This window comes from Rhineura floridana, chromosome 7 (assembly GCF_030035675.1).
Source record: "Rhineura floridana isolate rRhiFlo1 chromosome 7, rRhiFlo1.hap2, whole genome shotgun sequence".
NCBI lineage: Eukaryota > Metazoa > Chordata > Lepidosauria > Squamata > Rhineuridae > Rhineura > Rhineura floridana.
Genome location: NC_084486.1, coordinates 60,754,621 through 60,768,730, shown reverse-complemented (window position 1 = coordinate 60,768,730; position 14,110 = coordinate 60,754,621). Strand labels below are relative to the sequence as shown.

General features: G+C 38.9%; 1 protein-coding gene across 6 annotated transcripts in view; it reads right to left on the bottom strand.

Annotated features, from left to right (window-relative positions):
- The window catches only part of ADAM12 (ADAM metallopeptidase domain 12), a 396,536-nt gene that overhangs the window by 113,576 nt on the left and 268,850 nt on the right, over positions 1-14,110 (bottom strand). For all 6 annotated transcript variants that reach the window (XM_061635685.1, XM_061635687.1, XM_061635688.1 and 3 more), the window contains 2 exons: positions 13,246-13,330; positions 4,312-4,460 (listed from right to left, as the gene is read on the bottom strand). In XM_061635685.1, coding sequence (XP_061491669.1) covers positions 4,312-4,460; positions 13,246-13,330 — 234 coding nt within the window. The remainder of the gene's footprint in view (positions 1-4,311; positions 4,461-13,245; positions 13,331-14,110) is intronic.

Sequence of the window (14,110 nt, the reverse complement as noted above, 5' to 3'; positions counted from 1 at the left end):
GGCTTTTCTATTCATGTAGGGATCTGTAGGGCTCTCTTTTGTCTCCCATGCAACAATCTACATGAAACCTATGAGTGAGGTCATGTGGGCATTAGAACTGAGACATAATCAGCATTCTGATAACACCCAGTTCTATGTCTCCAAATAGGTGAAGTTGTGAATGAGCTGTATAAGTGTATAAGAGTGACAGAGGCCAGTGAACAAAAGTGCAATCCAGACAAAATAGAGGCATTGTTGATAGGAAGTGTTCAACTTATTTTGGAAGGATCTGCACTTCCTTGAAGGATCAAGTTCACAGAATGAAAATATTTTTAGATCTGGTCTTAGTGTTGGATGGCCAACTAGCCTCTGTGGCATGACGTGCCACAAGGTCCTTCTTCCAGCCAGCTTCAAAACTCAGACCTGTCTCTCTCCTCCTTGGCACATTGCAACTCCAAACCTCAAAGTCCAATCTTTATGGACTTTGCTTCCAACTTTTATGGACAATTAGAGAAACATCTTTCAGACATTAGTGCAAACTGAAAAAACATATTGGGCTATTATTTAAAAAAAGACTAGAGAAAAAGTAATGTATTTGTATTTGTACCATACAATAGCATTCTTGTTGCAAAATCATTATATGTGCCTGCATTATTAGTACACCACTGTGACAATATTGAAATGCCACCATATTTTGTAACACTGTAGAGCCAGCATGGTTTCTTCTAAATACTACTGCCTCTAGCATGTATTACAACTGGACTGTTCATCTCACACAAATCTACATAACTAAACTTGTCTGAATCAAAGTACTCTGATTTAATTAGCTGTGAATTGCAGCCAAAATTTTCCATCATTCTTCCTTCCTAACTTTATTAATATCCACAGTCTAACACAACATCTGAAAATTACATAGAACTACCCAATATGTCGAAGAAATAAGGGTGATTGAACAAATAACGTTTCACTTAAAATCCCCCATACCTGTAAAATCCCCCATACCTGCTACTGAACACTTCCCTTTGCTCTTTAGCACCAAATACACCCAAACCCTTCCACCCATGAAATTACCTAGTAATCAGCACCACCTGCACATAAATTGTGCCATCAATAATCACTAAGGAACAGAACCATATATCTAAACTACTCCACATCTTCCTGCCTATACTGTGCTCGTTCAGCCAATGAAGGCAAACATTTTGATTAATTCTCAAATGTACAAATTTAGAAGAATAGCAGGTGAAAGCAAGCAGCAACTCATGTGATTGATAATATTGTTATAGGATTGGGGGCTTGGAAAGGATGATGTATTTGGGTCCCCTTCCAGCCTCTGATTTGGATCCTGTACAGGTGGAGTTGCAGCAGAGAAAGTTGCTCTACTGGTCTAACAAGATCCTTTTATAAGTAGTTCTGGGCAAGTCAGTCTGTGGGTTAATGGGGTTGTTGACTTGCTGATCTTCATGCTGAAGGATGTTATAGGAACTGTGTCAGGAGAGCAATGTGTTGGCATAGGAACAAGGGTGTCCCTCCCCTGGCTGGAGCAGGAGATAGATTTTGAGTTAGTCTAAGTTAAAGCTGGAAGGACACAAAGAGGCTTCCCCTACTCTGGCTTGGAGAACTCCCCTAGAAACCTTAAGGGGAACTAAGATCTTTTGCAGTATTAATGTTGTGAACCCTCTATCTTATGCTTATATATGTGTAAATAAACCATATATCCTAGTTTCCTCTGACCTTCATTCCAAGGAAACCAAACCCTGGCTAAGCACAGGAACCCCTGAAAGTCTTGCACTGCTCAGATATTGGGGTGCATCTAGAAACACTGGTGTAAACATCCATGAAATAGCCATTGGTGTCCACCACTGTTAGCAGAACCATGCTATGAAGCACTTGTGGTTGTAGTACTCCAACCTATGCCCTCAGGAGTTAAAATGCTGATGGGGGATGACGACAAGGCACCCTCACCAACTTCTAACATGCTGGTAAGGTACAGCTCATGTTTAACATGTATATTTAACATCTACTCCAAAAACTATAACAACCAACTTTTAACACCTTGGCAAGATACAACTCATGCTTAGCATGTATATTTAACAGGTAAATGTTAAACATCTAATCTACTATAAAAACTAGAACAAGAAAAATATGAAAGCAGTACAATAATGACAAGTAAAATTCAAGAATCATGAATCAAATATTTCTGACTCAGCATAAACTAATAAATGAATTACATGTGAAGTGGAATAATTATCACCACATAAAGAGAATCCAAACTTGTAGACATATATGTAGCCTACAGATTCCCAGCAAGCAAATGATAATTGGCACAACTTGCTTACGCAGAAATGCCTTGCAAAACTGAAGGTACATCTCTGGGCTTCAAATAAATACTGGCTGTCAGCTCAGTGATAGTTAACAGGTCAATTATAGTGCTCCAGGCCAGTCCAACAACCCATTTTAAGCAAAGGCTTAAGCTAGTGACTGCATTTCAACATCATGAACAACCATAGTTTCTCATCACACTAATGAACTTAGTGTCCTTCCAGGAACATGCACTCCCCCTCCCCTATCATCCTCTGATGTGATCATAGGGAGGAATTTGGAATCTTTTGCTTCCATTTTTGATTACTCACTGATCACTATGTCATCTAAAGCTGATAAACGGTGGTTTGCTAGAAACATGTCAGACCATGGGATATTAATCTGGCTTGTTTCAACAAATCATAGTTTTAGAGTTCAGACAAAACATTAAACTGTGCTTAATTGAAAATGGAAGTAAAAGCTTTTGAATTCCTCAGTGGCTGCACCAGAGGAGGGAAGAGGGGGGGAAGCATGTGAGTTCAGAGAGAGGCCATTAAACTGTTCAGATCTTTTATCTTTAACAGCATAACATTAATAAAGTGATGCCTTTCCCATTTTTTATTCCTTATGAGTGCTCAACAAAATGAAGAATGGGGAATAGTTTGGTAGTCATGATGTGTTCCTATGAAATTGCAGCTCCTACAAACTCACAGCTCCGACTCACAGAGAAGCTCGAAGGGTTGTAACAAGATCTAGGGCCTTTTCAGTGGCTGCCCCTGAATTATGGAACAGTCTCCCCGATGAGGTTCGCCTGGCGCCTACACTTTTATCTTTTCGGCGCCAGGTGAAAACCTTTTTATTCTCCCAGGCATTTTAATCTATTTTTAAGCTTTTAACGTATATTAGGTTGTTTATGGTTTGGTATTTACGCTCTACTGTTTTGTGATTTTACTGTATTTTATCCTATATTGCTCACCGCCCTGAGAGCCTTCGGGCTGTGGGCGGTATATAAATCAAATCAAATCAAATAAATAAATAAATAAATAAATAATGTGTCTCTGACAGCTTAGTCACATCACTAAAAACTTTTCTTGTGAACAGAGAGCATGAAGAAAGGCTTCTTCACACTTTAAAAGCTGGAAGTTAAACAAAAATGAGAAAACCTTCCTTTTATTACTAACATGCTTCAGCAACTCTTTATAATGTTTAGTTCTGAGATTTAGTGCACCTCCACCTAGCAAATCACATACTAAATTTATCTTATTTGTCATAACTCTTATCAACTGTGAAAGATGTCCGGGAATGAAGTATGCACAGGGTAGCAATTGCAATATTGGGCTGAAACAGCTTTAGTGAGATCCCAGCCAACTGAGATGAAAGACATCCCAGCAACAAAGATTGTCTCCAACTTATACTGGAAGCTCACACTACAGTGCAGCCCTGCAACAGGAAACACAGAAAAACAAACACACAACCCTCTCCCTTACTTGCTATGGTTTATTTCTTATCATCTTATTTTTCTTTCCACACTACCAGGATGCAAAAACAATAATACAACTTAACCAGTTTGCATATTTTCTTTTAGTAACAAGGAGGTTCACAGCTATCCTTAAGGGATTAAAGTGCTGGGAGGAAGGGCGGGATATAAATCAAACAATAAATAAATAAATACTTTTTTTCAACCAACAACATAATTTGTCACAGATCATGGAGAAGTGTCTGCAATAAAGTCTAACTGGCATAAACAGGATGTAACCCTCTGCTTAAATGCTTCCTGCAGTAAAAACAAAGGGTGGTATCCAGCTAAACAGCTCCACTGGTTCAAGCATTTTTGGCTGCACAAAGGAACTTCCTCTTCCTCTTTTCTCATTGCATGCCCCCTAAAAATGTTCTGGAGGTTATCCCAACCCTCCTGAACAGATTTTGGGGTGCGTGTGCATGGAGAAGAGAGGGAGGGAAAGTTCCATTGTCCAAAAGTTCCAGCTACAGAAAATTATTTTTTTCAAACAAAACTTACTCAGTACTTGTACTTACCCCGTTGAAGGGTTCATGATGCAACCTCCTTTGTCAGCAGATACTTTGCAGTTGCAACCCCTTTCCAGTGTATCATGGTTCATCCCAAAATTATGGCCCAACTCATGTGCCAGCGTTACTGCTGCTCCCAAAGGGCTGTCAGAATGATCCTTAAAACATACACACACAAGGTTATAGAGAGAATAAAGCTTATTGTTAAAAATAAGAAACAAATATAATCTAACATAGTGATAAATGCCAAAAGCCATTAGAGATTAATTATTATGGATTTGGCACATGGAAAGAGTAATTAAATTGATATCACTGTATCAGTATTTTGTGACACAGTGCTGGGGAAATTAGCTCTATTATTGGAAGAAGATTGGTTTGAGAGCCAATATTATGTTTATTTTCTATGTTTTGTGATGAAAATGCTGATCTTACATTCAAAACATTAGATTTTTTTACTGGTAGCAGCCCAGTTAACAATAGTTGAGGGATGGAAGGATGCTTCATATTACACAATGGATGTGTGGCATAAAAAGGCTCTACATATTCTTACAATGGAAAAGTTAACTCATGAACTGAAATTAATTGGGGGGAAGTAGTACCTGAGGATTTTGCTGCAGTTTGGTAGCCCTTCATATCCTATATGGATAGTCATATGATCTCTCATTACCTCCCAATAAAATACGGTTTTATTTGGAAGAATCAATGAAATATATTTGTGTCACTCCTCCTCCAGGTATTGTCTTACCTTACTGTGAATGGAATTTTACCATAGAATTGGGTTTTGTGGTATTGTGTTTATCAGACTAAAGTGTTTCTGTACTTGGTTGGTGGTTCCTTTTGTTGTAATTATATCTAAAACTTTATAAAGTTTAAATAAATAATGAAAAAATGTCAATCAAATATAGTCTAACAGTGATACATTCTCAAACTCATTCGTTTGTTATGGATTTGGCACATGTCAAGAGTAATTAAATTGATACCACTGTAAAAAAAATTAAAAAACAGCATACAATACAAAATTCCTAAAATGCCATCTAACAACACAATAAGAAGGATAAGTCCTACCCCCACCACTAAAAGATGAGCACCATTGTAGAGGTTGGCTTTAACTACCAAAAGCCTGGGTAAATAGAAATGTCTTAGCCTGGTGCCAAAAAACTGACAATGGTGATAGTGTCAGACATGTTTTTCTGGGGACAGCATTCCACAATATATAAAATTATCAATGACATCACTGAAGCCAACAACCATATTTCTGGTTTACTACTCCCTTCCCTGTTAAAGGAACACCCATGTGGTCTCTTGTCAAGATACTCCTTAACCCTTTCCTTCCACCACACTGGTGTGAAAGGATTTTTCTACTCAAGACTCAAGCCTGCACCTTTTTACCTCCCTTCCCCTCCCACTGCCATTCACCCCTCTTTTTTGGTGAAAGGAATTGCTGACAAAATGTGTGACTGTGCAAAGAAAAAGAAAGAAGACAGGAAAATAGTTGTACACAGTCATGCACCCCATCCATGCACATACCCAAGGAGAACTGTCACCCCACTCCCTTAGAGCTTCCAATAATTCCATCTGGAAGAGGCACTCCCCATCACTCATAGCCAAAGAGCAGGAAGCTACTGAACACTTCCCTTTGCTCTTTAGCACCAAATACACCCAAACCCTTCCACCCATGAAATTATCTATTAATTATGAATAATTAAACTGTCTAGTGAAAGACAAATGAAAAGGAAAATCCAATCAATTCATGAAAGGCATAATTCTCTAGTAATCAGGCTATTGATTATGCCAAATTTTCACCTGAAGTTTTTTAGAGAGAAGCTAAGTATTACTTGGAAAAAACACAAATGTAGCTTTTTAAAAATGTTGTTCACTTTGTTCCCTTCTTTGTTGCCTCCTTGGTACCATTTTCCCCGCTATTGAATGATTCCAGTCAATCATGGACCATGTAATGTGTAAGATGTGTCATAACAGTATTCAGCCAATCAGATTTAGCTATTGTAGCATCATCACTGAGATCAAATGAAGTGCCATTACCTACTGTTTTGTTGAGGCAACTGGCTGATGCTTCTTGTATCCCTAAGTTGCAGTGTGAAGATGATTTCATTGCATCTTGCAGTGCAGCCAGTGGCAGTCAGCAGGGTGACTCTGCTCATCAGGTTTCCCAATGCCAAGTTTCGCTGCTAGTTACTGAGAAGAAGATGGGAGGTGGCGAGGCAGTGAGGAGCTCAGTGTGGTTTTGGCATGGCAGTGGGAGCATTGGATTGGCTCTGCCATTGCACTGACAACACAATGAGTTCCCCACCCTTTGTGCCTCCCTCTCAGTAACCAGAAGCAATGCTTGGTGTTGGGAAGCCAGGTGAGTAATGCTGCCCTGCCTGCACCACCATACCCTGCCAACTGCTATTGAGTGCAGCCTTGACAATATGGGACTCCACTTCCTTCCCCCAACCTCACAGAATGGACCGCTATCTGTGCCAACCCAATTTATCAAAACAGAACTCTCTTTTTGCAGAAAGAGAAAAGTTGAATGACACCCCCTCCCCATAAAAAATCTAATTTCAGCTCAGCCCTATCTTCTAAATAAACTGAAAACCTGTGTCTGGCTGGATTTTATGGAATTTTCAATACTAAATATAAAATCTGCATTGCCAAGATTGTATATTTGTCTGGTTCTTCTAAAAAATCCCAATGTTCAAAAAAGTTGAACAGCAGTGTCTTCAGAACAACTGCAGCACAAAGAGAAACTGTAAACTGAAAGCTAAACATTTTAAAGTACTCCTATATAGTACTGCCTTGCAAATAATGGTATTTTAATGTCTAGAGTGATTCATCCCTGTTGTTACGACCTCTGAATTACCAATATATTTAATAAATATGTATAGATATCATTAATCCTGACTCTACAGATGTCTAAAGTGGAATGAGAAAACAATGTTATAATGTACATCAATCTTTGGAAGTGAGGTATGTATGTGTGTGTGTGATTTGAAATTGATATGTAAGGAAATATTAAGCTTTCTTTACTTCTAAAGGGCAAACTGAGCTCCAAACTATGTTTCATGCTTTGAGAACCCCTTTTTCTTTATTGTAAAAATGATTTTAATTCAATAGTCATTAAAAAAAAAAGCAAGGAGACTCCCACTGGTGGTCTAGGGCAACCAATTATTTGACTTCAACAAGTCAGCATCATTATCATGTGAAGAGTTAGAACCATTTGCTTCATTTTGAATAGTTTTGTTAGTTATCTAGAAAAAAGTTCAAGACAGGAAATGCAATGTCACAGCAAAAGAGATTGCTTGAAGACACTGTAAACAAATGACAATTTTCACATTGAGGATTAGAAAACTATGTGATACTTATTTATTTATTTATTTATTTATGAGATTTGTTAGACGCCCATCTGGCAGAGGTTAATCTGCCACTCTGGGCGACTTACAACCAAACACAAGTACATTCCATATAGACATAATCAAAATCCTAAAAATTAGAGATTAAAAATTAAAAGCTTTAACTATAAATTTCTACAAAACACTGTCTATGATTGGATATTAGTAATGGTGAGAAATGTCTGAAAGAGAAAGGGAAACAGAACAAAAATCCTCTGATTTCTGAATTTTTAATTTATTCTTCCTTCAATTTTCAAACTCTTTCCAGTAGTCAAATGTTTTAACAAGATGTTTCACAATCACCAAACAGGAAATTATCCACAACTCCAAACATTAGAGTTTGCTATTTAGCAAAACATTTAAAAAGTTTCTATGAAGCATTAGCCCTTCTAATTTTGTGATTAATCAATACTTGGTGGGGGGGGGAGTAAGGGCAACCATGCTCGCATGTTTCCCCATCATCCTCCAGGAGCTGAAGGGATAATCACTGCAGAGGGGAGGCTTTTCTATTCATGTAGGGATCTGTAGGGCTCTCTTTTGTCTCCCATGCAACAATCTACATGAAACCTATGAGTGAGGTCATGTGGGCATTAGAACTGAGACATAATCAGCATTCTGATAACACCCAGTTCTATGTCTCCAAATAGGTGAAGTTGTGAATGAGCTGTATAAGTGTATAAGAGTGACAGAGGCCAGTGAACAAAAGTGCAATCCAGACAAAATAGAGGCATTGTTGATAGGAAGTGTTCAACTTATTTTGGAAGGATCTGCACTTCCTTGAAGGATCAAGTTCACAGAATGAAAATATTTTTAGATCTGGTCTTAGTGTTGGATGGCCAACTAGCCTCTGTGGCATGACGTGCCACAAGGTCCTTCTTCCAGCCAGCTTCAAAACTCAGACCTGTCTCTCTCCTCCTTGGCACATTGCAACTCCAAACCTCAAAGTCCAGTCTTTATGGACTTTGCTTCCAACTTTTATGGACAATTAGAGAAACATCTTTCAGACATTAGTGCAAACTGAAAAAACATATTGGGCTATTATTTAAAAAAAGACTAGAGAAAAAGTAATGTATTTGTATTTGTACCATACAATAGCATTCTTGTTGCAAAATCATTATATGTGCCTGCATTATTAGTACACCATTGTGACAATATTGAAATGCCACCATATTTTGTAACACTGTAGAGCCAGCATGGTTTCTTCTAAATACTACTGCCTCTAGCATGTATTACAACTGGACTGTTCATCTCACACAAATCTACATAACTAAACTTGTCTGAATCAAAGTACTCTGATTTAATTAGCTGTGAATTGCAGCCAAAATTTTCCATCATTCTTCCTTCCTAACTTTATTAATATCCACAGTCTAACACAACATCTGAAAATTACATAGAACTACCCAATATGTCGAAGAAATAAGGGTGATTGAACAAATAACGTTTCACTTAAAATCCCCCATACCTGTATTATTATTCACTAATAGGCAAAAAACATTGCGGTTTAAGAAAGTACCTACAGCCAACAGATATTTCTATCAAACTTTAAAAAGCAGGGAGATTGGGCAGCTCTAGTGAATGCACCAGGGGAGCAGGAGACCTGACCTCCTCTCTGAGACATTGGACTGCCCTACAAATTTGTCAAAATGCAAACACCATTTGGGTTGGTCTTTCACAGTCCAATCCGCTTCCTGTGTAGCTTGGAAGAATTTGGTAACATGTGCCTATAGCTGCCCAATTTCCCTGCTTTTTAAAGTTTGATAGAAATATTTGTTGGCTATAGGTACGTTCTTAAACCACAAGGTTTTTTGCCTATTAGTGAATTTCTCTGCTTTTTAATCTGGGAGGTAAGAGATGGGATCCTGTGCAAGTTTGCTGAGTATGGACTGATCATTTATATACTTCAGTTCAGTGGGATTTACTCCCCTGCAATCATGCTTAGGATAGATGAAACTGACCAGAGGGAATGGGGAGGGGAGGAGTAGGGAGAGGAGGAAGGGCATAGGGGAGGAGGGGGAGGGGAGAAGGCAGGAGGGAGAGGGGAGGGCAGGTTTAGTCATTTGCATGTTTATTGAGTTCAGTGGGATTTATTTACTGCAATCATGCTTACCATATGTAAAACTGACCATGGGAGAGGAGGAGGAGAGGGAGGGGAGGAGATTGGGTGGGTGAGCACTGGGCAGAGGGGAAGCCCCTTTCCTTTGCAAAAAGAAAACATTGTGAACAGTATCGTTGTTTTTCAGCATTTCCCCTACCTTTTTATTCTACAGCAGGCACATGTAGTCTCCCACCCAAATTTAAACCAAAGCTGTCACTGGCCACATCCACATCAGACCTTCATTTCACTTTAGACAGTCATGGCTGGTCCCAAAGAATCCTGGGAAGTGTAGTTAGTGAAGGATGCTGAAAGTTGCTAGGAGACGCCCTGTTCCCCTCACAGACCTTCAATCAGAGCGGCTGACTGTTAAACCAGTCTGGCCACTGGAGCTCTGACAGGGGAATAGGAGTTTCCTAACAACTGCCAGCCCCCTTCACAAACTACACTTCCCAGGATTCTTTGGGGGAAGCCATGACTGTCTAAAGTGAAATAAATGCCTGGTGTGGGTGTGGCCCCCTGATTAGGCAAGCCAAGGAGCTGTCAGTTTGGCTTTTAGAACACTGACAGTTGGTTGTTAGTGAGCATGCTCGGGCTCATCATTGAGTTTTATGTTAAATTTCTTAAATTAATTAAAAATCAGCCAGACATTTTTTTTAACTTTTAAACTGCAGAAGATGAAAGTCAGAGTATGAGGCAAGGTCAGTAATAGGATTATGGGTACTCTGTGAACATGGCTGATTTTTAATTAATTTCAACAAATTATGGGAACTCAGAGGGAAAAAGTCCAAAAGAGCTGTGGGATTTTTTCCTCACTTTTTACACTTTGAACTCTCAATCCTCTCTGACTGTTTTGTGTATTGCCATGAAAATTGAGAGGGTTGTTAAGCAAGTGTTTCTGAGTTCAGGACTATAAGTTTTGTAAGGTTTTGTTTTGAAATGAGCTTATGGGAAGCATCAGAATGGCATGGGGGGTATTTTCAATGAATTACTTGTAATTCATTACTTTTTTGAGTAACGAGTGGGTGATTTCTTTACATTTTGATTGTAATAGAACTAGGAGTAATTTTACTACTTTTGTGGAGTAATTGTAACGTTTCCAGAATTACTTTTGGGCATTACTTGGGGGGGGAGCAGGGGAAGTCTTCTGCTCCTCTGATTTGTGGATGAAAATCATGTGCCTCAAACTGGGTTTCTGTGCAGTGTCGCTCTTTCCTCATGCTCTGTGGATGGGTAGGAGGCAACGAGGGAGGAGGCGAAGAGTGAGACGGGTGGAGTGGAGAAAACAATTATTTTAAAAAACAGATAGTGGTGGTGAAGAATGGAGGGGAGGGGAAAATGATCCGGAGGTCAAGAACATGGATAAAGGAGGAGAAGGATGCAGCAGCAGAATGGAGATAAAGAACTGTGGAGATGAAAGATAACAACGTGTGCGTGTGTGTGTGTGTGTGTGTGTGTGTGTGTGTGTGTGTGAGAGAGAGAGAGAGAGAGAGAGAGAGAGAGAATACTGTGTTTGCACTTGGCACACAAAGTGGCCTCCACCACCCTCTCTGGCTACTGTGCTGCATTTGCAGTGTTTTAACTTTTTTGCATCTCAGGGGAAATTGTTTGCTTGAGTGAGTGTCCCTTAGTTGGTGGCAGGGCAGGGTCCAGGAGGTGGTTAAGGGAGAGACATTATGCTGGCTGGCTGAGTGGGCTGCACTTGGTTTGACATGCAAAGATCTGAGTAGTGTCCTCAGCCCCTCCCCACCACCCTTACCAGCGGAGAGACCACCATTGCTATCTTATGAATAAAAATATTTATTCTACTACCTCTGTATGTGTTTTTTTTTTTTAATGTTGTTTTAGGCTACTTAGATGTGCAGAAGCCAGGGCCAGCACCTTGTAGGTGTTTTTTTAAGTAACTGAAATGTAATTGTAGTGATTACTTTGGAGGAAAAGTAAAGTAATCAGTTATTTTCAGAGCAATTGTAATTGTAATTGTAACGGTAATTACTCCTTTTTTGGGCCATGTAACTGTAACTGTAATTTATTACTTTTTAAAAGTAATCTTCCAAGCTCTGGGAATACTAAACCAGTCTTGTTATAAGACCTCACTATTTGCACCACTGTATTTGTCACCAAATGAAAAAAGGTAAAGGTGTCCCCACACTTGTAGTGCGAGTCGTTTCCGACTCTTAGGGTGACGACTGGTGACGTTTACTAGGCAGATCGTATATATGGGGTGGGATTGCCAGTTCCTTCCCCGGCCTTTCTTTACCCCCCAGCATATGCCGGGTACTCATTTTACCGACCACAGATGGATGGAAGGCTGAGTGGATCTCAGCCCCTTTTACCGGAGATTCGACTTCCTCCTTTCATTGGAATCGAACTCCGGCCGTGAGGAGAGCTTCGGCTGCATTACCACCACTTACCAATCTGCGCCACAGAGGGTCTTTCACCAAATGAAAGATCATCATAAATTGGAGCACGGCTCTGAAGGTAACATTTGAAGATCTTGGCTAAATATAAAGTGTCTAGTGCTCAGATAAGTCTCCAATAGCCTTGGCCACTTTTGAAGCACCGTTACATTTTACTCTAAATCTGAATGCTTAATCAAGATTAGCTCTTATCTTTAGGCTACTTGAAATGCATGATTACACTCTATTGATTAGAAGTGACCATTCTAACAGAAGCTAAAATGGTGTTATATATATTAATTCTATGTTGGAAAGGAAAAACAAAAAGTATCAAGGCAGCTAAATGCAGCATGCCTCATAAATAATTTTAGGATTATTTTTTTTGTACCAAGCATGGAAACAGAACGGTAAATTGCAAATGAGTATTTTTTTTTAATCCTGTGAGGCTACTTTGGTTCTGGTACAGTATTCTGATAGGAAACAGAAACAGAGAATGTTAAAAATATTATCTTTCATTTTAAGGCCAAGCGGTAGCTTTTCTTAATAAATTCTCATAATTTCTTCAAAGAAAAGCTTTTGAAGTGCAGGAACTGAGGGGGCAGATTTGATGACAGATTCAAGAGTGTTTTCCTCCAGACGCATTTAGGATCATACACCCACAGAAGTGCTTCCTCTAAAACCTGCCAATTCTGTCCTTAACAGCAGCTCTACATTATGGGGTCCAGTGCCAGGACCTTCTCCATGGTGGCATCCCAACTCTTGAATGCCCTACCTTTGGGCATATGTTTGTTTTCCTTGCTTTATGTGTTAGGTGTCAACTGAAGATGTTCTTGGTTATTCAAGCTTTTCTAAACTGAGGTTAGGTTGTTGTAATATTTAACAGCTGCAGATGGTTTTGGTGTGTTATAGATATTTGAAAGTATGTTAGCTATTGTTATGTCTTATTTATTATATGTATTTTATTGCACATACCCTAGGCTCCTCTGAGAGGATGAGTGATCTAGAAATCCAACTAATAAATAACAATAATAGGAACAGGCTTGGTAGTGCTAGTACATACCATAACGATACCTCCAGACTGCTCTGCAGTACACATGCTCATTATAGGTGCCATGCCAATGGTAGTACCTTGGAAATAGACTCCACTGTTGGAAGAAGAAAAAAGTAAATTAAAAGAGATAGTTAGCTTTTGAAGGCAGTCTTAGTCCAGTGATAACTTTGAGTGCACCTCTTTAATTTAGTCAGTATGAGTGAATGGCTGAATGGGGGGAAAATAAAGCACTACAAAGCGGGACAATGTTATAGCGGGGACAAAATCCCCCCCCAAAACCTGTATTCTACCAACAGGAACATGGCTGGGATGTTCTCTGTGTGCTTAAACTGCATTATACTAGCCATCTATCCACTAACATCCTGCCCATCATAATGAGGAGCATTTCCTTATTAATTTATTTAAGATATTTTTAGGCTGCCTTTGTGAAGGTTAGGTGGCAGCCTTCATAAAGCAGCTTCCTACATATAAAATAGAACCAATACTTAAATATAACCATCACTGCAAAACCATGGTATAATTAACAATAAAATGCCAATAAAAAGAAAAGTATCAATAAGAACACACAGCCTAACAGAACAACAATAAAAATAAATAAGAACAGTTAAAAATTATTTCAGTACCAAATCAAACACCAGCTGATGCTATCCTTTTAAGAAAAGGCAGTTCTAAACAAATGAGTCTTTAAAGCCCTCTCAAAAGCCTGTAATGATACATAGTTTTTTAAAAAAATCTTTATACCACTCTTTTTTTATCATTAATTTTATTCAAATTTTCCAACAAAACAAAACAAAAAAAACCAAAAACAAATTAAACAATAAAATAAAACGTTGACTTCCGATTTGTCGCAGATCAGTTATAGGTCTATGATATA